Raw genomic sequence first — 22175 nt, forward strand, 5'->3', positions numbered from 1 at the left:
CATCATAGAGGCGGCAGGCTACTGGTGGAAATGGGAGATGGGGGGGGGGGGGGGGTAGAACTAGGTCAACAGGTGTAATCCCATTTTAATTCACTTTTAATTTCATTTATTATACTGATTAGAATCCCACAAGGGGACATTCATATTTCACTTGGCTGTATTTTTATTGACCACCCACCACTCAGATCGCATACATGCAAGTAAACAGTACAAGAAATGATGTCAGAATGAGCAAACACTGCCCCTCTAGGGTTCAAGGGAAGGGCTGGGGTTTTGGTGCCCTGCTCAAGGGCAGAATAACAATCTAACAGAACTCAAAGAATTGCACATACACATTTGTATTGATGGTTTATATAAGTGTGAGGTTATAGTGGTGATATTAAGTCATGGATTAAGTTTGGCCCCTAAAGGCCCATGTGCTAATTGTGCCGCCCGCTGTGCATGTGTGTGCGTTTGTGTGCACCTATTCGTGTGTCTGTTTAAGATCCTGCTGACTCTTCCTGGGGGAGCGTTGCTGTCACCCTAGAGTTTGCCATTTAGGAAACCTGGTGGGTGTGGCTGGCATATGCTAATTCAACTTTAGGACAATTATGAGTGCCTCTCCAAATTCTGCCTGGCAACAAGTCATTTAATAAAACATAAGGTTTGAAATGATAGGAAATTATATTTGGTGGTTGTGACCCACAGTTTTTTTGTTGTTGTTTGATATATTAAAACATCACTGTGGTTTTGTATATTTGTGTAATAGAGAACTTTGACAAAAAACTGATTGTCATTATTTGGTTTGATGCAACAGATAGAGCGATCCATCCGGTGAATGAAACACCTAGCAGAAAAGCAGCTCCACTGATCTGCATGAGGCGACAGTTGTCTGATGACCTATACGTAGTTATTGTGCAATTTCCTCCCGATTTATTTATTGTTTGTTTGTTAGAGGCCGCAAAACCGATGCCGAGCTGAAGTGGTCAATATCATTACGGTGCCCTCTTGTGGATCATCAGAGAAGTGCAGAGATGTGTTCGGCCATCCGCTGACAGGGGGGGGGGGGGGGGGGGGGAGCTACCGGTGTGTATTTAAACTGATCATTTGAATCAGGTGTGTTTAACCAATGAAAGTCCCCCAGCATCAGAACCTCAAGGAAGTGCCTGGTTATATTTCATTTTTCAGGAAGAAGTTCCCATATCTGTGAGCAAAGTCCTGCTTGTTCAAAAACGAGTGTTCCTAGAAATCTTGTCAGTAGAGAGAAGGATTTCCCGAAAGACTTTGTTTCATTAAGGGTTCAGTTCCTTCGTCCTACGGAAACGACGGACACAGTAAAGAGGTAAGCTTGAGATGACACTCTTTCATATCATTGCGTGTCTATAATGGTCTCATTTTCAAAGCATGTGCTGAGCTGTGCATTCTGTTTTCACTTCTTGTAGTTTTATCAGATGAATTGCATCAAAGGTGCTGTTTTATTCTTAGAGAACACAATGTTTTAAATGCATTTGTTAGCTTCTTGCTTAACTTGACTGCAGTGCTTGTTTACAAGACTTGTTCATAAGTATTGTGAAGGGATTTATTTTGTTACGTGTATGCATGTCTGTATGACAAGTCTTCTGCTATTGACAAACAAAACATTTGCAAGTAGAGTCTACTTGGCTAAAAAAACTACAAATATGTCCGACCGGAAAGGGAGGGGCGTATCAGTTGCATTTAAAGCTACGGCAATAAAACGACTTGCTCTCAGCCAGTCCTCAGAAGAGTGGTGGAAAAGAGGAAGGAGAGCAAAGATAGGTTTATTGACAGCCAAGACAGAGAGGATAGACATCGTGATCTGAAAACACAACACAATTTAAATTCAATTGTTGATAGGACAAAATAAATGTGCTAATCTGATTTTTTTCACAAATTATAAGTATAAAATGGTAGGATACCCTAAAATAAAACTTTGATGCGCACAACAGAAATAGATGAGCTACAATTAGAAAAAATGACAAAAAAAAAGCTGACTTCAGCTGCAACACAAATGGTTGGTCATTTAAAAATAAAACCAGAATGTAAAAACTAAGTAATGTATGGGGAAATACTAATGCTGAAATAGTCAAGAAAAGTGTTAGATCCAAACGAACTAAAGGCACATGTACTTCGATCTAAACAGTCTCCTCTAAAACCAGAGACCAAGACCATGAACACGTGATGAAACCTCATCCAGAAGAGTTTTACAAAAAGACTTGAACAAAACATTACAGTTGACTATCTATGTCAACTTCATTCATGTAATACATGTAACTCCCATGTACTGTATTCCCCTTTAGTTTCATTTGTGGTTGTTCACGAGATTAACAGCAAGCCCTGCCTGCTAGAAAGACTTTACTAGACTTTAAAACGCCAACTCATTTTCAATGCCGACCTGGCTAAACGTTGAGCACTGTGTCGAAAGAATCACTTGGGGGCTGAGAGGTTCAAGTTATAATATGACATACATGTCCATCATACAGTTTACTGACAAGTGACTCAAAGCCCAAATAAAGGAGGATAAGAGGGCATGGCAGTCTACTCAGACTGCAGGCCTGGCTCAAACTGTTGTGATGTTGGATCACACTTTAGGAAGGAGCACGGCACTAGCAAGGCAGGCACAACATCACTAGTATTGACTTTTAATAATGTTAACAACATTCTGGCCTTCTACTGGTCAAAAAACTGAAGAAATCTTAAATTTGACGCTCTTTGTGTGGATTTGATAATGTACAATGACAGCGACCTCCTTGTTCAACACGGCACTTTCAAATCGGCTCAAGTTTAGATGGTAGACTTTGAGAAGGAAACTTTGAGGTGGTGATTGCCGCCCATGTCATAATTATGAAGATCCATCAGCGTCTGGATGGCTTCTTCTACTGACGACATCTGGATCAAGGCCATTTTACGGTCCCTGAAGGACGATGGACACAGATTGAAATGTGATTATTATCAAAACAAGGAACATTAAGGTTGGATTTACACTGCATAGATTAATTAAAAATAATCAGTGTAAACTTCCCAAGGCCTTCACACATGATTGCTGGCCCTGTACAATTGGAACGACAATAAATTTATGAATTTTTTCAAGATTATTAACCAATCAGATTTTGGATTCTATATAGCGGTCCATGGCCTTTTTGGACTGATTTTATTTAGCTATTTAAATAGAGACAGTGCACATTAATTCAAAGGCTTCTTACTGGAAGAACTTGAAGGCCTTGACCGTCCCCCCGCCATTGGAGAATAAGAGACGCAGGTCGTCCTCTCCGATGCCGTCCCTGGACAAAGACGATGCGTTGTAAACAGGAGAACACAACAATGTATTGGGTCTTATTCATCTGTGCATTTGTAGCAAATGTAGGTGTATGAGCTCTACCGGATGTTGGAGAGATGTAGCGTTGCAGAAGGGGGAAAGATGTTCTGAAAGTTTTTGGATCCTGGTTTCTTGAAGCGATGTAGTGGCGATCCAGCAAAATCTGAGGGGAAGAAAAAAAATAATAATTTTAAGTCTATTGTCCCAGGTTCTAGGGACATAGTATGAAGTTAGTGTCACCATGTGTGGTCCAAGTGTCTGTGCTCTTACCTTTGGTAAGCAGCTGGTCATCCAGCCCTTCTCTGGGCAGAGCAACAGTTTGATGTTTGGACAGAGTCACTCGCATCACTTTACCAAATACCTTCTGACCATTCAGGTGGCTCATAGCTATAGACAAAGACAAGTACAGACATTTTAGGAAAAAAAAAATTGTATGTGTCAAATTATTAACAATCTTTCAGGCCTGTTTAATGAGTAATTTTAAATAATTCAGATTAATTGCTCAGCGGGGACGAAATATCAAGACTGCCTGGAGAATAAAAACGTACCCAGTTGAGCCTGGTTGCCATCTGATAACTGTATAAGCGCACTGTCCTTTTTATTGTAGAGGATCTTCACCCGCTGCACATCACCATAGACACCTAAACAAATGGAGACATAAAGAGAGAGAGAGAGAGAGAGAGAGGTGGACCAAGACAGGGAGAGAGAAAGACAGACAGGGAGAGAGAGCACAAAGTGTAGGAGAGAGAGTATGAGGACAGAAAAGACAGAGCAGGAGAGGAGGAGCCGACGTAGATAAAAGTGTGAAGGATGGAAGGAATTCAGTTAGTGCTAGAGAGACAAAGGATCAGAAAGGACAGGATCTTCCCATTTGACTGCCACTTGAATACAACACTTGAGTGTAACAGTAGTTTTTAATTAGGACTGTCAACTATGACTTATTTTGCACGTGTGTGTGTAAAATAAAATGGAAAAAAAAGAGGAGCTTTGAAATATAATATGATGAATGGTGAAAGACGGAAACGGCCTTTTAGAAACACAGATGTGCACTGACCTAAAGCAGAAAAAGCTGCACAGGAACTTCGGAGAGTAAATTCAGAATGACATACACGTACAGCAATAATTTACGAAGAGAAAAATGTAAGACGGGCTGGTTGACAGTCTTTACGATTGTAAGAACATTCAGTTTGGGAGAAGCTCCAACTTCACAATTTCACTGTATTGAATGGAGATAAGAAATTAAAAGTAGAGAAAGCAATTTCATACATTTTTTTTCCCCCCCCAAAAGACAAAGGAAAGTCTTAACTGAATGCGGTGGTCTGTGTGATCAATGAATCTTTTCTTGTAATGAGAACCAACACACGACTCATCCCATGTAGCAACTTAAGATTGAAGCCAAGACCTTGCTTGCCAAATGACTTGGAGTGTAATGTAATATAATCATGTAAGCGTTCATATTATAAAAACAAATGCAAAAGAAAAATATCTGAGTTGAGTTGCTGTGTGAATAAGTGACAGCCATTGAATCTGATTGGGGTGAAAATAAAATCATTATTTTTATATATATAAGAAAGAAAAAAAAAAAAGCTGCCAAACCACCAATATTTATTTTACACAAAAATGGGTTTAAGTGGCCTAAACAACTGGAAAAACAAAAAAAAAATCCCAAAATCCCTGAATCTACATGTGCGTGCCCCACTATAATTGATCAACGCGTGTAATTTGGGTGTTTTGTTCTCATTAGGTAATAAAGACCACCAGACCACTTGCTAATCTTCTAATATTGAGAGCGCAGTAATAGATAAATGTATATCACTATTGAGAGATTACGAGAAACAAGTATGTCCACGATATGACTGAAGAAAAAGTAGAGCAAACTGGATAAACAGAGAGAGATAAACAGATTGAAAAGTAGAGATTGAACATACCGAAGAGGGTAAAGAGACTTTGAGGCGTGACCATCTTTACAGAGAGAGACCGCAGAGTAGAGGACAGGAAGAGGAGGAGCAGAGGAGGAAGAAGAGGAGAGACGAAGGTAGAGATCAGACCACCCAGCATTGGACGAAGGGGAGATGATGGTTTCCATGATGATGACGATTGGAGCAAAGATTGTTTGGGGGAGATGTTGACAATGGCACAAGTCGGGTGAGACCGCATTACAAAAATGGAAAAATAAAAATGGGGAGGGGAACGTATCGTAAAGGATGCAGGGACAAATAAACACAATATGTGGTTGAAGGGGAGGAGCAGAGAAGGAAAGAAAGGAGGCAGGGAAAGGAGATAGGAGAGGAGGACAAAAACCAAAGCAGAGGTCAGTAAACAGCATCAGTGGAACATCAACGGAGTGAATGAGTGCTGGCTTGATTCACAACAGGCGCACGCACACACACAAAAATCCCCAGGCGTGCGCACGCACACACACAAAAAACACACACACTGCTGAATGAATTAATCAGTGTAGGAAACGAACATGGAAACAAACAAGAGGAAATAAATACGGTAAATGAATGAAAGATGGGCGGAACAGATCGAACCAAAAGGGAGCAGCAATAAATAACGAAGTCAGTATCAGGGTATTGGCAGGTGACAATTCTGACATATGTAAAAATGCAACTTAAAAAGCACAAGACAAGCATTTTCTGTTTTCCAATATAAAACACTAACAATCAAATGATTGGTAAATATATCATATAAAACATAATGTCTATGTAAATTTTGGTGCTGCTTTTTAAGTGATAGTCTGTACAATGATTTCCAATAGGGAAATTATGATCGCTTCCGTCTGTGACATAGTCAGGCTGATGTCAAATCAAGCAAACTCCGCCCAAAAAGTGAGCATCAGTCAGTGTACCGCCCTTCTGTTCCAAAATACCATTAAATCTCTTCTGAGCTTTTTTTCCAAAGGTGAATTGTAGTAATGACATCATTTCTAATAGTCCTATCACATAAGTGCCAACGTTGTCTCGCTTTACCATCCCTTTAAATTGTAATTTGAACAATCAGAACGGTTTGCGTTCAACCTTAGAGGCTCTGCTATGAAAGCGACCGATGCTACCATGTGGCAATTTGTCGCTAGGCGGCGATGAAGACAGTTGGCAGTTGCACAAAGACATTGACAAATGGGGACAAATGTGAAAACCACCACTCCACTATAAAGGCGCTCGTAATAGGGAGATGAGCAAAGATGGATTGGAATAGTAGAAAGAAAGTCGCTGACAGAAAGGTAATTCAAACAAGAGATTGTTGTTACAGATATAACAATGTAGCAAATTTGAGGGGTAATAGAAAATTGACAGTTAACAGAAAACTAAGTACAAAATACATGAAAGCTCGTGTTCAGAAATAGTATAATGTCTTGTATTTTATGATCATTTGTGTTAGTTTAATATTCAGAAATATACTAAAAACTGAGAAGACACATTTTAGACATACCGTATTTTTCGGACCACAAGGCGCAGTTAGTGGGACCAAAAAGTAAAAGACAGCCTGCTTCCAATAGTTTACACAAATAATAATACGCCTTATAATCCGGTGTACCATATGTATGAAAACAGTCCCGTTTATTGATACAGTGCCAAATAATCTGGTGTATTATAGTTCGAAAAATACGGTACTTAACCAAAGACGGTACTTAACCAAAGATGCCACACTAAGAGTAAAATTAGCACTCAAGATAATGTGCATGGCCAAATGTACCTCTTCATTGAGGTTGGATGCCAACAGAACTCCTGAAACTCCAGACCCGGACAGAGCAACTCGTCCTGCAGCGGCTGCTGCAGCTGCCGCGGCGCTCAAAGGGCTAATGGCTCCTGTTAGCAAGCAGAACATATTCTTGAACATGTCATACAGCACCATCAAACTCTGAATGGTCAGATGTTCAATGTCATAGTAAGATGTGAAGCGTCTTTTTTAAAGTAGAGGAGAAAAACATGAACCAAACAGTATTCATACCCAACATTTACCAACATACAAAAGTGACATGCAGATAACATTTTGCAACGGAACAAATTTTGTATCACGAAAGGAATACTGTACAATTTGACCTATGTAAAAATATCATCAAAAAAGTGACCACAAAAATAGACAGAACGCAGTACCTGCACCCTGCGAGAGGGAGAGAGAGGACGAGTAACCCGCCCCACTTGAGTACGACGCTAGCGCTCCAGATGGTGTACCTTCAAGAAAAAAACAAATCTAGAATGGTACCAAAAACAGTCAGACTACCAAGCATAGATGGTAGTCATTAAAAGAAGACACTGTCAGTATACTTTGCATGTAAATGTAAATACGATGAGCAAATACATAATTGCAGTTGTTATAATTACCCAATAAAGAATGATCCTTGTTTGAATCTCCATCTCCAGTAGGTAGATCTGGTCGGGTGTAATCTCGACTCTTATCATTGTTGTATTTGACGTTCAGATTGACCAGTTTACTGAAATCGATCCTCAAAGTACAGCATGAATTATAGATATTCTGTCCATCAAGAGACTGTGAAAGAATGCAAGAGACAGCATTGTCTTACTGTACGGTTAAATCGGCCTTGCAATCAAAGTGAGCTATGTCCGTTAGATTAAATCGAATTAACTTTTTAATTTTAAAAGAAAATATTTACGTTTCACACATATAACTTGGATAACGGATTACATAACTTGATATTTACATTATAACTTTTTACACAAGTTTATATTATGACACAGTTTGTCATTATCCTGTGCTCTTGGCCACAAGCTTTGACATATAAAATAAGACCTACCAGTTTAGCCTGCTGGGCGTTGACAGGATCACTGAACTGCAGGAGTGCTTGAAATTGGTTGTTCTTGGTGAACGTAATTATCTTCATCACAGTCCCAAACTTACTGAATATCTGAAAATTATTTTTAAAACAACACAAGGAATTTAGTCTCTTCAGTCTAGTTAAAAATCTATGAACAATCAACAAACTATCAGCAAAAGACCAACAATTGAGTGTCAAAAGATGAATTATGATGATACAACCAGAATTATCAGGAAAAAAACATGTTTTCATATTTTACTGTTCCCCTCTTTATTACTGAGAGAATCAAGCCTGCAATGTGCATGGGATACTCTGTTCAAAATGTAATACCTGTTGTAAAACATCGAGAGTCACGGGATAAAACATGTTGTCTATTATAATACGCAGAACAGGACTGGGAGGTGGAGCAAGGTCCAGAACTCCATGGTCAGATGATGGAGAACTTCCATCTTGAACTGCTGAGACCGCTTGCAGCACTGCCTGGGCTCTCTGGGAGAACATGAGGAAATCCAACATCAGATTAAGGTTGGTAATGCTGAGAGCTATTTTATTTTTTGAACAATGTGAATACCTGGTTTAGCGCAGAATCTGTTTTTAGTTCCTTATGGTTAGAGTACTGGATGAAAACGGGACTGTTTCTGACCTAAAGAAAACAATTCGGAGATTATAAAATACATTTACATTATGGCTAAGCAAAAATGGAAGATATTAATTGTGTTAAGTGTGACAGTAATTCACATGGATGTATTTCAAACCTGTGGTGTAACAGCTGCGTAGTAGTTCACCATTGTAATGGCAGCTTCTGCTGTACTGAGCTCCAGAAATGCCTTGAAGAAAAATCAGTACATCACAAATAAATTCATTTTACTTGACAATAACAGGGGGAAAACATGTTATGGTTCAAACCTGGTTTTTGCCCTTTAGCATCAGTATATTGGTCACTTTTCCAAAGGGAAGACCCAGTGCAATGACTTCTGTCTCGGATACTTCATTGGGAAGTTTTCTGATGTGAAGAACTCTCGATGGAGGTGACTCATCCAGACGTTGTTTCTTAGTGTCACTGCCATTTGCTGCAACAACACACATATGCAAGCATTTTACCCAAAAGTAGGAATACACAACAGTGCAAACAATTCTTAACTGCACTAGTCGACTACACGTTATGTTAGCTTTAAATTTAACAAGAAAACAAATGCTTTTCTTACCTGCCATAGAGCTAGGGTTGCTAGCGTACATACTGAGCTCATCTGAGCCTCTCTGGAAAAATGATCAGAAAAACAAGTGAAGATACCCGCAAGGATTTTATCAATATGAATACAAAATAAGAATGCTTGCCTTCACACCAACCGCAACATCACTGTTGAAGAGTGCATAGATAAGGAAAAAAAAAGTAGTTAAATAACCGAAATAACAATAATAACAATGTTATAAGTACTTCACGTTTTACATTCTATCCGTACATTAATTTCAAGCTAGCGACACGCTTCTATTGGTTATCAATAACAATGTTGGTAGTTTGCAATTGTAATAATTTCGACTAAATAAAAATAATATCCCATAAAGTTACGCCCTCCGCTACACCTTCTGTAAGCCTGCGACTACCGCTGCTAACACTGAAATTAATAGCAAATTTCTAATAAAACGTAGTGTTAAGCATCAGTGTTGAGTTTGTTACAGTTTATTACAATATCGTTCTATAAATAAAATCACAAGTAATACCTCATAAAACCAGTCCAGTTCATGTTTGGACTTTTAGTTTAGCTAGCTGTCACAAGGTCCTGCAACAGTACAATGTCGGGTTTTACAGCTCAACTAACAGTTAGCACGTCTAAAATCAAGAACACAGTTTTGCATCTCTTTAGATGGAGCTCATGCATTACTAAGAAGCGAGCGTTTAGACGTTTACGTCCACAATTGAGGACATTTTACCCATCCATTGCAGCTCTTTGTCCTCTTCTGCGTGAACGTACGTCAAACACAACGCCCGAATCAGTGGAAGCAAAATGGGCGTCGTCTAATCAACAGGACAGAGGGCTCAGTATCGCCACCTTTTGTATTGGAGGGTGACATAATTTTTTGCATATACAGTATCTGCCCTCTGTAACATGTGTATTATACAGTAGTGGAATAACTCACTCAACCATTGAAAGTAGATATTTTATTGATCCCGAAGGAAACTCTGGCTGCTGTATATTGTCTATTTAAAACAATATAAATACAAAATAATTGTACATTCTCATCATTTCAGATTGTTAGTTTTTTAAAACTATCATCACTACCAATGTTGATAATTACACAAATGATTACTTGGCCCACAAAATACCAATCACAGTCAGTTAGTGCATGTAAATTTCTCAAAATGTATGTTATGAGATTTTGCTCAGTGCGGTCATGTAATGAGGTGTCTCAAACTGCAGGCTAAAAACTACAAGCTACAGTACAGGATGAATATGCAACCATCGCATGACTTCCATAGGTCATAGTTTTACCCGACAATAAAAAGACAATAAAAGTTGGCAGTTAAAAATGGATGTTTCAGGATGCTGCTTAGAATAAAACAACATCATGGAACGCGCAAAAGAAGTACATACTGTATTGTCCAAGTCTGATGATCAAAAGGGAACAGAATTGGTTTCATGAAGAATAGCACAATCAAATATGAGCAAATCCAGATCTTGTGACAGATTTCATCCATGTGTTAAAAACCAGATAGGCTGAAGTTTTGTATGACTTTTGTTTCAGCAGACTGGATTAATTGGCACACCTCTCTTGGGTTGATATGGTGTTGTCCTGTTAACCATCTTGATGCAGTCTATGATTGGACAGACACTCAGGCATAGAGTACATCCAGTACAGCTGTCAGTCACAAATGGAAGATGGGTCTCTGGGTCAAACGTTATAGCCTGTAGAGACAAGAAGCAAAATGCCATTAAGACACAAACGGCATCCTATGTGAAAAGAGGCAAGATAAACAGAGACACTAATTCTTTCAAATCTGCCAAGCCAGCGTTAAGTACATCAATCAATTTTTGACTGTCTACTCTGTTGAGGGTCAAAGGTTAGCTAGAGCATGTCACGGTATAGATGGCATGTACCCTGAACCCGTTGCCAGTCACTCGCCCTTGCTTGCTGTGAGTCTTCAATTAATTTACCAAGCATGATTTAAAACGTGAGAGGAAACCAGAGTACAAGAAAACAATGAAAAGTTTTTGGGCCGAAGTTCAAACTAAGATCCTCTGAGTGTTAGACTGTGCTGCCCGCTTCAGCTACATGTTAAAGGTAGGGGGAAGCAGGATAACAATAAAAATATATAAATTTATTTTAAAAAAAATTGTACTGCTTATCTTCACTGGTTAACACGTCATCTCATAGTTGAGTTCTGTGTGAATTGATTGTATATACCTGATAACCAGAGTCGTTGCAGGTCATGTAACATTTCCCACAGTTGATACACATCTCCTCATCAATCAGAGCCTGAACCTGATGAGTAGGACAAATGAAATATCATAATGAGACCAACATTTTAAAATGAATAGTTTTAATTTTCGCTAAATGTAATACGAGCACTACCTGTAGAAGTAAATGCAACATCAATAAATACCTGCTCCATGTTGTTAAGATCTTGATAGGCTCCGATGTAGCGCAACGCTCTTGCTATCACATCCTGCAAACAAAGAGCCAGAAAAGAAATATTAATGAAATAAACATGCATTTATGTGGAGTTTTGTTTTTGCATTTCAAAAGAACAAACCATATCAAACTAAAATTTTGCATGCACGCACAATACCTTGACAGCTGGAACAGTTTTTTTAGGCGTGTTTATTTTGGATGCGGTGGCTTCCATCACATCAGCACCCTCAGCTTCTCTGAGATGTTTTTTATATTGTGCAATGGCCTCTGTCCTCTTCTGAAGGTATGGTCCAAAACTTGGGAGACTCTACACAAGCATTTTCTCGTTTCAATCAATTCAATCAAATCAATTTCTAGCAATCTTATCATTTTAAAGTCACCAGAGTTAATATACCTGTCCGACGAGGTCTTCCAGTCTCGGAATGGGTTTTCCTTTCTGATGTCTCTCTGTTGGAGGAGACTGTCCCTCCCAGTCCTTCAGCTCAAGGCTCTTTAAGTAGAGCAAGGTCTTCAAACCTATGCATACACAAAACGCTCAACATGATGAGTTCACAAATCATAGCAAATTTATTAACACGGTGCAAATACAAAAAATATTATTTCATACCCACACAGTAGTCCTCAATCAAAGTGAAGTCTTGGTTCTGAACAGCACTGCACACCTGTGTGTACACTTTTTTAGTCAAACAAACCATATAAAAAAGATGCTATTAAATTGAAATGGACATTATGTGCCGAACTGTAAGGTAGTAAAACCATGTGACTTATTCTGACCAACCAGCAAATAATAAATTAGCACAATAACATGTCATGATATTGTCACCTGTAGCACTGAGGCACCAGTATGAAGAAACTGTAAACCGGTTTCTGCTGAGTCAATTCCCCCAGTGGCCAAAATTGGAAAACCGGGAATTGCCCTGGCGATGGCGGATACAGCTCGGAGAGCAATTGGTCTGATGGCATTGCCTGCACAAATGATCATACAAATCCATTCATGTGGCAGTGATTCATAAATTTCTATTCATTTTTATTCACCCATACCCCAAAAAGTAAAAAAATTAACTCAAAAGTGAATGTTTAGCTTTATGGTCCAATGATGAATTACATTTTAATTACCGTATTTTCCGCACTATAAGGCGCAACTAAAAACCTCCAACTTTCTCAAAAGCCGACAGTGCGCCTTATAATCCAGTGCGCCTTATATATGGACAAAGTTTTAAAATTGGCCATTCATTGAAGGTGCGCCTTATAATCCGGTGCGCCTTATAGTGCGGAAAATACGGTAGGATGTGGATCCGGAAATTTGAGACTGATCCAATGTTGTAACTGGCTAAATTTGATTTCTCAACTTAATTGTGTTCATTCAACTTTGGCTTGACTCATGAATTCAAGATGGGTTTTTGGAATTGCTTTGTTAAAAATGTCTCCAGTGCATTTACGAGAAACTGCAAACTAAAAGATGTGGCACGTTTGTTGATATGTGTTTTTACCTGACACCCCTCCATATGTGGTACGTTTAGCAGCTCCAACACCTGGCCAGGGTGAACCATCTGCCTTCAGTCCCATCATACCCGAAACTGTATTTGTGGCTGTAACGCCATCTGCCCCACCTGAATTACACATTTATTTTAGGTTATGGAGTCATACAAGAAGTACATTGGAGTAGGAAAATATATGCATACCTTCATAGGCAGCCTTAGCAATATCGACAATGTTGGTAACATTTGGTGTCAGTTTGGCAAAGAACGGGATGGAAGAAGCAGCTCGCACCCAGCGACAAATGTTACGCACCAGCACAGGGTCCTAATGTGTAATAAACTATAAATGACTAACGCTTTCAAAATGAATGAATGAATGAGTGAGTGTACCTGCCCACAGGCCAACCCCATGCCTCTCTCTCCCATCCCATGAGGACAGGACAGGTTCAACTCCAAAGCATCAGCACCTGATTTCTGAAAGGAGAGGTACATGTCAATTTTATCTTCAAAACAACATATCTGAAAAACGATGTATAATACGTACCACGGCCATCTGAGCTAGCTCTGTCCAGTCTTCCTTGTTGTAACCGCACATGATGCTGGAGATCACAACCTGATTGGCAGAAGAAGAAAAAAAAGCATATTTTTCCATAATTAATTGCAATGGAGAAGTATAAAACCCCAAATTAAAATATGATGAAAACTTGCATTATTTGGAAAGTCTTGCTTAAGCTCAGAAACTGATTGACACCAGTAGGCTGCTGTCTTTTCACTAATCAGCTCGATGTTGAGGAATGATCCCTGACCTGGTCCAAAGACATGACCAGAAGTGGTGCCACGTACAATACGGGGAGAAACATTAGTAACCAGGTCCTGCAGAGACAGAAGAAAATAATCCGGCTATTAATTATATAATCAACTCACTGCAAAAGATCTAGGTTTATTACGTATATATACACAATTCGGCATTTTGAAACAAGTATGCACTTACTTTATCCAATCCAAAGGTCTTGGTTAACGCAAAACCCCATCCTTGTTCGAACGCTCTTCGGATCATGGCTGCGCTGGTGGTGGGCGGGGCAGAGGCCAAGCCGAATGGGTTGGGAAACTTTATTCCGCAAACATCCACACTGATGTCCACCTGATCAATAGCACTGTAGAATAATGGCATCTTTGGAATTTTATCCACTGTCTGGCCATAGAGGGACTGCAGAATGAAAACAGGATTATAAAAATACTCTATATAATGAATATCTCATTATACTAACCCATAGTTTTATAACTTGCTCTTTACTCTAATGAAGTTGTTTTCTTTTAATATTTTTTTCTCTGATTAATTTAAATACAATTTAAATTTTAGGGTTAGACAAAAAGACAGTGGTTCACTACCTGTATGTATCTATGAATATGCCATGAGGCTTGTTTGCCATCATTGACTGATTCCACTGTGGTGTTTGCCAGTCCAGCAATGTCTCCCCCTGCAAACACCCAGGGCTCACTCGTTTGCATGGTTTCAGAGTTGATCTCGGGAGTACCCCAACGAGTCATCTTGACTGGAGACATAGCTTCACTCACTGCATAAAGAATAAACATGCAACAAACAAAGGGTCAGTTTAGTGGATCATCAAAAAAATGACCCCCTCCATCCGTCTGATTACCTGCCGGCTCACTGAGCATGGAACCAAAAGCGCTGATGATGTAATCTGCCTTCAACCGTACAACTTGGTCCTCATCTTCCAACCAATTTCCATCCTCGGCCTCCTCAGTACGACAAAACTGTAATCCGGCGACGTGGCCATTCTTCATAATGACCTCTCTGGGAGAGAGGAAGGGTAGGAACTCGCATTTCTCCTCTTTAGCCAACTCCATCTGACCAAAAAGCGACATTAATCACTCTGCTTATCCACATCCATTTGTCCATGCACACCCGTACCTCCTCGGGAACAGCCCTGATGTTGGTGAATCCCTTCCTGAAACAGACAAACACTTTCCTGGCTCCGCAGCGGAGGGCAGAGGTTGCACAGTCGAAAGCAGTGTCGCCGGAACCCAGAACAATCACCACTCCTCGTAACTCGGGGAGGTTGGAGCGACACTGGCACATCCCTGGAGAGCGAGAGAGATGGTGAGTAAGTGTGTACACGTTTACATGTGTGCGTACGGCTAAACCTTTTTTGCTTGCTGTGGCCACCATGGGCAGAAAATCTTTGGATGTGAAGAAGCCTTGATCCATGGATAAACCCTGAAAGATTTGTGCTCTGTTGGCCTGAGGTAGACCTAAAATTACACAAAAAAAAATACTTTTAAAAAGTTTCATTGTCTTACAAAGCCATCTGCACAGTTGTTGAAATAATTGGAAATTTTAAAGTTTAATTATATAAATTATTAAAATTGTTACTGTAGTTATTATCAAAGTAAAAATGTCATATTCTTATAAATTTAATAATTTTGCCATCCCGGGATAATACGCTGTACAGTTTTATTTTCATTATTTTGCTTTTTTTTTTCAAGTTCAAGTTATTAAATATTTCTTGCTTTACAAAGCATTACCTAACTTAATTTCCCCATTGAAAAATAGATTTCTCGTTGAAGAGGACTCACCAATTCCAATGAAGATTGCTTTGAATCCATCTTCTTTCAGAGAAGTCAGAGTCATTCCATTCATACCAAGACCCTTCTCACATACGACCTGGTAAGGATTACAAAGCAAGATTTCTTAAGGAAGGACTTAAAATACTATACAAACAGTAATATATATGTTTTAAAACCTATTATATCACATTTCTATTTTGCGTGGCAGAATATTTTCTCAAAAATTTTCCAAAATGTTATTTTTGGTGGCTGTATGATGGTGGAGGTATCTTTACTGTACATGCTTAAGAACATAGTAAAGTTATCAGAGATCATACCTTGATTCCAAGGTCCTTCATCAAGTCTATTTCAAATTGGACAACCTCATATGGGAGACGGAATTGGGGGATTTCTGCTGTGCTGCATGAGAGGACAAAGGTCATTTTGTTTTTCCATGATGTTGTTGATAGGCTTCATGTAATTTATTTTTCTCAAAATGTGTGCTGTATGTAAATATGCCTCACACATGCCAAAGTATGAATACTAGCCAGAATAGAAAAACTAAACCTTAATAACAATAAGTTTTAGGTTTTAATTGAGACACTAGTTTTATGCAGTACTGAAGATGTGTAATTTACTTTTCTCCGAATATCAATACCTTAGCCCTCCAGTGTATTTCTGTTTCTCAAATATGGTAATTTGATCATATCCGAGGCGGCCGAGAAAAGAGGCACAGCTAATGGAAGCGGGGCCGCAGCCAATAAGAGCAATCGGTGCATGGTAAGACTGCGGCATCTCATCGGGTGGTGGTAGCTCAGGATTTCGGATCTGAGGGATGCCCATCTTACTAAACACCTGTGAAGATACGCATATATCACATATTAGGCTTTCCTCCAAATCCATGCTGCTTATTTGCACTTGGATGGCGGAGTGCATCTAAATAGTATTTTTTTTGTTTGCAACTTTTTACCTCGGTAGCAAATTGCTGCAACCCTCCGATGTTAATGGGACCTTCTTCAGAAGCATACAGGTTGCAGCCCCCAACACACAGCTCTGATGTGGGACAGACCATTCCACAGGTTAGACCAAGAGGGTTGTCAGACAGGATGGCCCGTGCTGCTCCATAGTAGTTCTGACATGTAGGACATACAGTAAACACACACATTAAAAAAAAAAAAAAAAAAATCTTCACAATTATCTGAGTGCAACCCTGAGTGTGTACAGTACCTTATTAGAGATACTTGTAATAAATGACTTGATGTCCAAGTTAGTGGGACAGCTTTTCTGACAAGGAGCATCCACACATTTGAGGCACCTAATAAAAAATTGACATAATTGGCACATTTATTAATGTCTTTTGTAATTTGTGGTGAATAATAGGACTTATTCGATTCTCACCTTAGAGCTTCTCGAAGAGCTCCACGCTCACTCAGGGTTGTGTGTTTTATATCGTCAAAGTTGTTCTCTAACTTAGCACAGGACTGAGAAAAGAAATGAAAAAATATATATTATTGAGGAATTAAGGGAAATGCTTTTAGAGTTGTTCACATTAAAGTCAAACACATACATTGCAGCTTCTGTCAGGATTACGTTTCCAGTGTTTCTTTTCTTTCTTCTTGTTCGCCGTGGACATGATCTGAGTATGAGTCTTGACCCTTGGATTCAGAGCCAAGATGCTCTAAAAAAAAAAAAAAAAAAAAAAAATACATGTCAATCAGTCAAAGGGAAATAATTGTCATGAGTTTATGAGATGTTTATTTTACACATTCTTGTTTTTCCCCCTTGCGCCTTTCAACATTTATATAACATTTTATTTTTGCATGTTTTTTTTGCTAACATACCTGTTATCTCTCTTCATGGCAAAGCACTGACTTTATGGAACATTCTGGGAAGTTTGCTTGTTTGAATGGTTGGGGTCGAGTAGATAAGATACTATCAGGTCATTGCACTGTGGTTTTGTGACCAGTTGAGGATATCCACACAAAAAAAAAAGTAATGAGTGACATATCGTTTTTATCTGCAACTAAAAGAGCCATTCTGACACAAGTGAATATCGTAAGAGAAAACCCCCTGCAATCATTTTAATCAATTTAGATTAGGAGATTATTATGCAATTTTTTGTTCAGTTGTACTGGCATAAATGTATTTTGCAAATGTATTTTCACATAGTCATGTTGTTAATTAAGTACTTAGTAAATCAGAGGTGTCCAAACATTTTTCTCAGAAAAATACAGAAACAATGTTCAAATGCTTTAACTTTTAAACACAGTCAAATTAATCAATTATATTAGTGATTTAGAAAAAAACAGCTACTCAAGGCTTTCTCATAAAATTGATTAGGCAAATAGCTGAGGATATTATTTCAGTTAGAAACAAAACAAGAATAATCTAAAGTAAGACGACCTTGACACTAAGCAGAAAGTGTAAGAAAACATTTTTGAAGGCTGCTCACCCGAATGCCATCCCCCCCCCAAATAAACAATCTTGTTTACTTGCAAGTTAAACACTAAAGCCAAACTGTGTCAGGGTTTTTACTTTGTGGACCTGGATTTGTAATCTTTGTCGAATTATGAAATAGAATGCGGCTGCAACTTCAAAAAATATCTTATGGCATATTGCACTGACGGGTTTAGATGAGGTCAAGCTACACTCAGTGCGTTCCTCAAAACTTCGTGACTTCCTATGATTGTTATGTAACAATCTTAGCAAAACACATTCTTGTCTAAAGTATTTGACCCAAATGCGTGCAAAATAAAAAAAAAAAATCACAATTTTTTAGATGGACAATGAATTTACATTTTGTAGTAGAGTGAGCACCAACAGAAGTATTTGCTCCATTCTTGTGCCAAGTTGTACAGAGAGAAAACACAAGTCGTTACCTCAATATCTGGAAGATCTTTACTTAGCATGACACCTCTTTTCTCTGTTTCAGCAGCAGCAAAAATTTTCTGTAGTTTCAAGCTGCTTCTACAAATCAGAGAGCTCTCTAAACTCTACCAGCTTCTTCTTAAACAACAGTCATTTGAAGCCTCTTCTACTCCACTTGGGAATTTAAACTAGTGGGTGGAGCTTATTGGAGGCTCCAGTGCTCAAAGTTTAGCACTGCTGAGCAGGGGTTAGATTCAAACAACACTCTGGAAAGATTAAACAATAACCATATAACAGAGCGTCGGTTCCAAACTCCTCTCCTGAGATCTTTATCATATATATTTTACCATGTTTTTTAACTCACTCTGACGGCCAGTTGTAATGTTTGATAATGGCGTGCAAATTTTTTTCAATCATGAGCAATATCAATTTAGAGCTGCTTATATTCATTTTTAAACAGAAAAAATAAGACAGTTTCATTTTTTTGGCAATTAGTCTTTATGTGCGTCTAAAAACATATTACAAAAGTCTGATACAGAAATGATTTAATCTGGATTTGACAATTTTATTTTTTGGTATGCATGTCAAATGTCATTGAGGTAGAGCATTGAAGCAGCAGAGGCGAGTAGGGCGACAACAGCGGCCATGGCAACACCTAAAAAAGAGCAGAATCAAAACAGTGCAGTAACGCCATAGTGATGTGCAATGGTTGACATTTGAAACTAGAATTCAGAATTTCTAAAGTACAGTGGTTAATACGAAAGCAGCTTTAACAACAAAGTGATGCAAGGAAATGTTGCTGTAGTTCACCTATGTAGTTGTTTCTCTTGGGTTCTTGCACTTCAACAATTTCTACGGTAGAATCTAAAAACATAACACAAGTGCAATGTTGCTAAGAAAAACACATTTAGAACCACAAAATTTGACTTCATAAAAAAAAAAAACAAATCACCTTCGAGTTCTTCACTTTCTATGATTTCAGCAGCAATTTCCTGCTTGGAATCCAAGTTTTGATCAGTTATTTCGATGTCCAACATTTCTTTCAACCTGTCAATGACCTCAGACGGGTCCTCGTCATTGAACTTGTAGTCAGACACGCTTAGAGTCCCACTAACTTTTGCAGGACAAAAGACACGATGAGGGAGGCAGAATCGCTCTAAAAGACACGAGCAATTAGTATTAATTTCCATACAAACAAGCCTGGAATGGTTCTTAAGAATTGAAACGAGCGTCCACGGTCTAAGTACCTGTCCCTTGCTTGTCTCCGCTGATTCCTTTGCTCTCATTTTCTGTAGCCACAAACTCATCAAGCTGCATCTGAACTCTCGTGACCATGGTAGAAACCACATCTCTCTTCAGCATCTATATGAATATTGGATATTTGAAGACAAAATGTTTCCTACAAACATCTACCATGTTAAAAGCTACCTTCTCAGCCAGTTTGGCTTTTGGTTTATTGTTGTGTAGGTAAGCTCGACTATGGATGGCTCCGCTGATTGACAAGCAGCCGCCACACTGCTGGACCACATCTCTTGAACTGTCCTGTTGTTCCTGCCATACAGAAAGATGACATCTACCAAACTGTCGAGGAACCTTTTGCATATCATGGACATCAAGACCAAGTATGGTACAACATAACTTTTAATTCATTACAGAGTAATTGCATAATGTTACAATGTGGTTGCAACTTACCGAAGTGACGAGCAGCTGAGCAGTGAGCGTGTGTCTCACATTCCTCTTCTGCAAAATGTGTATCAAATACAATCTTAGAATTTTATTCCCCAGACCTATCTTTGTATGCACTGAATGTGTGTCTTGGTGTAAAAGTCAAAAACTTTATATGATATTAATTTATATTAACCTGTCCCGTTGTAAGTTCTGCATCTTCAGGCAGCTGTACGCCATCAATCAAACAGACTGCATTCTCAATCTGGTTCGTCCAGACGTTCAGTCCCTCCTAAAACATAGAAAGTACTTAGAATAAATCTGTAAACATTCTACTTTGTGGATGACTGATTTAGTGTCACTACACGTACCTTAAGACACTTATCTATGCTCTTTGAACAGGTCGTGTTTTCCGGTAGCGGAACACATAAGTCCACATTTACACAACAACTTATTGTGGACCAGGATGAATATACGCCTGACTGATATTTCCAATCAGCAGGCTTGGCCAAACTCTGGAAAGAAATCAATGAGTTCCATAGAAAGGTAATTTGCACTTTAAGCCACATTTTCACAAAAGTAAATCCACAGTAAATTCACTTCCCCTTTAAATGTTAAACTACCACCCAAAATTACTAATAGCTGCAAAGAGAAACTGACTGAGAACTCACCTTGGGATCTTTTATATCAAATGTTCTGCAGCTAATTCTGATATAACAGAGTAAAGATATACAACAAGTAATTCTATGCAGTAATTGTAAGTAAATGCAGGATACTTTCGAGACTTGGGGCTGACGTGCAGTGTGACGCAGTCGGTGACTTCATCATCATCAGCTTTCCACAGTATTTCAGATGATATCAGACGCTGCACTGCAAACACCAGCTTCACGCAAACACACAAAGATGGGGAATAATAGCTAATAATAAATAAGAGGATGTTTATGGCCAGTTCTATGCTTTGACAATCTAAGTGAACCTCACCTGACGAAGTGTGGCTAGTGTTTCTTTTGCATCGGCATCAGTAATGATAAACACTCCTAACACAGACAAGCCTCCTGGCAACATTCTGGAAACCTGCACAAACAAACCGATGCAGATCATCAGTGGTGAAAACATCTGGTGTCCCATCGCACGTGAGTTTCTTTATGGTTCCTACCTGTCGAGCATGTTCACTGATCCATTCCTTGTCTAGAGACTTTCCTGCATCAACAAGAGGTTCATCTTTTGGTGGTGTTTGACATGCCATGACAACAAAATCCCTCTGCGTAGAGTTCTGAAACGTAACGTAATCAAGGGCATTAGGGCTTAATTTCACAATTGTGCTAATGCAATATAGAGCGAGTCATATTTTTTTTCCATATTATGGTGTAAAACTATTGTAAATATCATGAAATCCAGAGTAAGATAATACATACTAATTATACATAGATTATTTGCTTTATATTCAACCATTCTCTTTTTCTATTCTTTAGAGTGAAATAGACATTTATGATCAGTAACTACAGTTAGTAGATGCCAGCCTTTTGTTTTTAGTTTATTGCAGGTCAAGCCACCTCCAACAGATGTTGACTTACCTGCCCAATGACTAGGCCAGTGACATCATCCGATTGTTGAGCACATAATTTGGACAGATATACCTCCACTGCGTCGTCTACGATGTAACCACGGCCCATCTTGCCTGTACATTAACACATACATTTTAAAATACAATACATCTCATATGTGCGGCTGGAATGCAATGGAGACGTGGCATAACAGAAAACAAACAAGAAGGCATTCAGCACTTTGAATCTAACAATGTGTCATGCACAATACAATTCACAAACAGCTTTATGGTACTGTAGTATGTAGTATATATATTAAATCAACAAGCAAA

The 22175-nt window shown here is 38.8% G+C and overlaps 3 protein-coding genes and 1 long non-coding RNA gene across 9 annotated transcripts; 1 reads left to right on the forward strand and 3 right to left on the reverse strand.

The window, feature by feature from the left end:
- The first annotated feature begins 1071 nt into the window (after positions 1-1071).
- Positions 1072-21963, forward strand: LOC125984658 (uncharacterized). Of its 5 annotated transcripts, XR_007487023.2 has the most exons (8): positions 1072-1321; positions 8478-8615; positions 13599-13684; positions 14965-15030; positions 15146-15320; positions 15774-15887; positions 20102-21432; positions 21833-21963. It is a non-coding gene; the product is annotated as an uncharacterized lncRNA (long non-coding RNA). The 5 variants fall into 5 exon arrangements; XR_011085590.1 differs by lacking the exon at positions 1072-1321 and having other exon boundaries at positions 8479-8615; positions 15178-15320; XR_011085591.1 differs by lacking the exons at positions 1072-1321; positions 14965-15030 and having other exon boundaries at positions 8479-8615; positions 15178-15320.
- On the reverse strand, positions 1760-10129 carry LOC125984656 (polypyrimidine tract-binding protein 2). 2 transcript variants are annotated; one of them, XM_049746711.2, is made up of 17 exons: positions 10020-10129; positions 9426-9447; positions 9296-9347; positions 8997-9160; positions 8846-8917; positions 8662-8733; positions 8421-8579; positions 8070-8180; positions 7639-7804; positions 7411-7488; positions 7010-7122; positions 5242-5275; positions 3862-3954; positions 3584-3700; positions 3377-3476; positions 3201-3278; positions 1760-2911 (listed from the first exon to the last, which is right to left on the reverse strand). In XM_049746711.2, exons 1-17 carry the CDS (start codon positions 10025-10027, stop codon positions 2782-2784), a joined length of 1569 nt encoding a protein of 522 aa, XP_049602668.1. In that variant the 5' UTR covers positions 10028-10129; the 3' UTR covers positions 1760-2781. The 2 variants fall into 2 exon arrangements, with proteins under 2 accessions (XP_049602668.1, XP_049602667.1); XM_049746710.1 differs by lacking the exon at positions 10020-10129 and adding an exon at positions 9810-10013.
- Positions 10234-18817, reverse strand: dpydb (dihydropyrimidine dehydrogenase b). The gene is made up of 25 exons (XM_049746709.1): positions 18646-18817; positions 17334-17444; positions 17165-17247; positions 16994-17081; positions 16737-16898; positions 16425-16621; positions 16105-16186; positions 15797-15884; positions 15365-15472; positions 15132-15301; positions 14857-15067; positions 14588-14772; positions 14190-14405; positions 13907-14071; positions 13743-13811; positions 13589-13672; positions 13403-13523; positions 13211-13330; positions 12544-12686; positions 12328-12382; positions 12115-12236; positions 11878-12027; positions 11692-11754; positions 11493-11570; positions 10234-10993 (listed from the first exon to the last, which is right to left on the reverse strand). Exons 1-25 carry the CDS (start codon positions 18673-18675, stop codon positions 10829-10831), a joined length of 3066 nt encoding a protein of 1021 aa, XP_049602666.1. The 5' UTR covers positions 18676-18817; the 3' UTR covers positions 10234-10828.
- Positions 19179-21977, reverse strand: odr4 (odr-4 GPCR localization factor homolog). Its single transcript, XM_049746712.1, has 13 exons — positions 21874-21977; positions 21456-21572; positions 21281-21373; positions 21076-21182; positions 20971-21007; positions 20671-20814; positions 20496-20591; positions 20327-20374; positions 20063-20185; positions 19882-19996; positions 19587-19790; positions 19445-19498; positions 19179-19289 (listed from the first exon to the last, which is right to left on the reverse strand). The coding sequence occupies exons 1-13, from the start codon at positions 21970-21972 to the stop codon at positions 19219-19221; spliced, it is 1308 nt and encodes a 435-aa protein (XP_049602669.1). The 5' UTR covers positions 21973-21977; the 3' UTR covers positions 19179-19218.
- Between the last annotated feature and the right edge of the window lie 198 nt (positions 21978-22175).

Source organism: Syngnathus scovelli, chromosome 17 (assembly GCF_024217435.2).
Source record: "Syngnathus scovelli strain Florida chromosome 17, RoL_Ssco_1.2, whole genome shotgun sequence".
NCBI classification, from domain to species: Eukaryota; Metazoa; Chordata; class Actinopteri; order Syngnathiformes; family Syngnathidae; genus Syngnathus; species Syngnathus scovelli.

Excerpts from the sequence above, each read along its gene's own strand:
- LOC125984656 (XM_049746710.1), bottom strand. The coding sequence starts at position 9,832 with ATGAACTGGACTGGTTTTATGAG. Across the intron at positions 8,918-8,996 it reads TGCTAAAGGGCAAAAACCAG|GCATTTCTGGAGCTCAGTAC; the intron begins GTTTGAACCATA and ends TTTTTCTTCAAG. Across the intron at positions 7,489-7,638 it reads CAAGGATCATTCTTTATTGG|GTACACCATCTGGAGCGCTA; the intron begins GTAATTATAACA and ends TTTTTCTTGAAG.
- dpydb (XM_049746709.1), bottom strand. The coding sequence starts at position 18,675 with ATGCTAAGTAAAGATCTTCCAGATATTGAG. Across the intron at positions 14,406-14,587 it reads ATATTCATAGATACATACAG|TCCCTCTATGGCCAGACAGT; the intron begins GTAGTGAACCAC and ends TTCATTCTGCAG. Across the intron at positions 10,994-11,492 it reads GCAACGACTCTGGTTATCAG|GCTATAACGTTTGACCCAGA; the intron begins GTATATACAATC and ends TTGTCTCTACAG.
- odr4 (XM_049746712.1), bottom strand. The coding sequence starts at position 21,972 with ATGGGCCGTGGTTACATCGTAGACGACGCAGTGGAGGTATATCTGTCC. Across the intron at positions 20,815-20,970 it reads TTGATATAAAAGATCCCAAG|AGTTTGGCCAAGCCTGCTGA; the intron begins GTGAGTTCTCAG and ends ATTTCTTTCCAG. Across the intron at positions 20,592-20,670 it reads GCATAGATAAGTGTCTTAAG|GAGGGACTGAACGTCTGGAC; the intron begins GTACGTGTAGTG and ends TCTATGTTTTAG.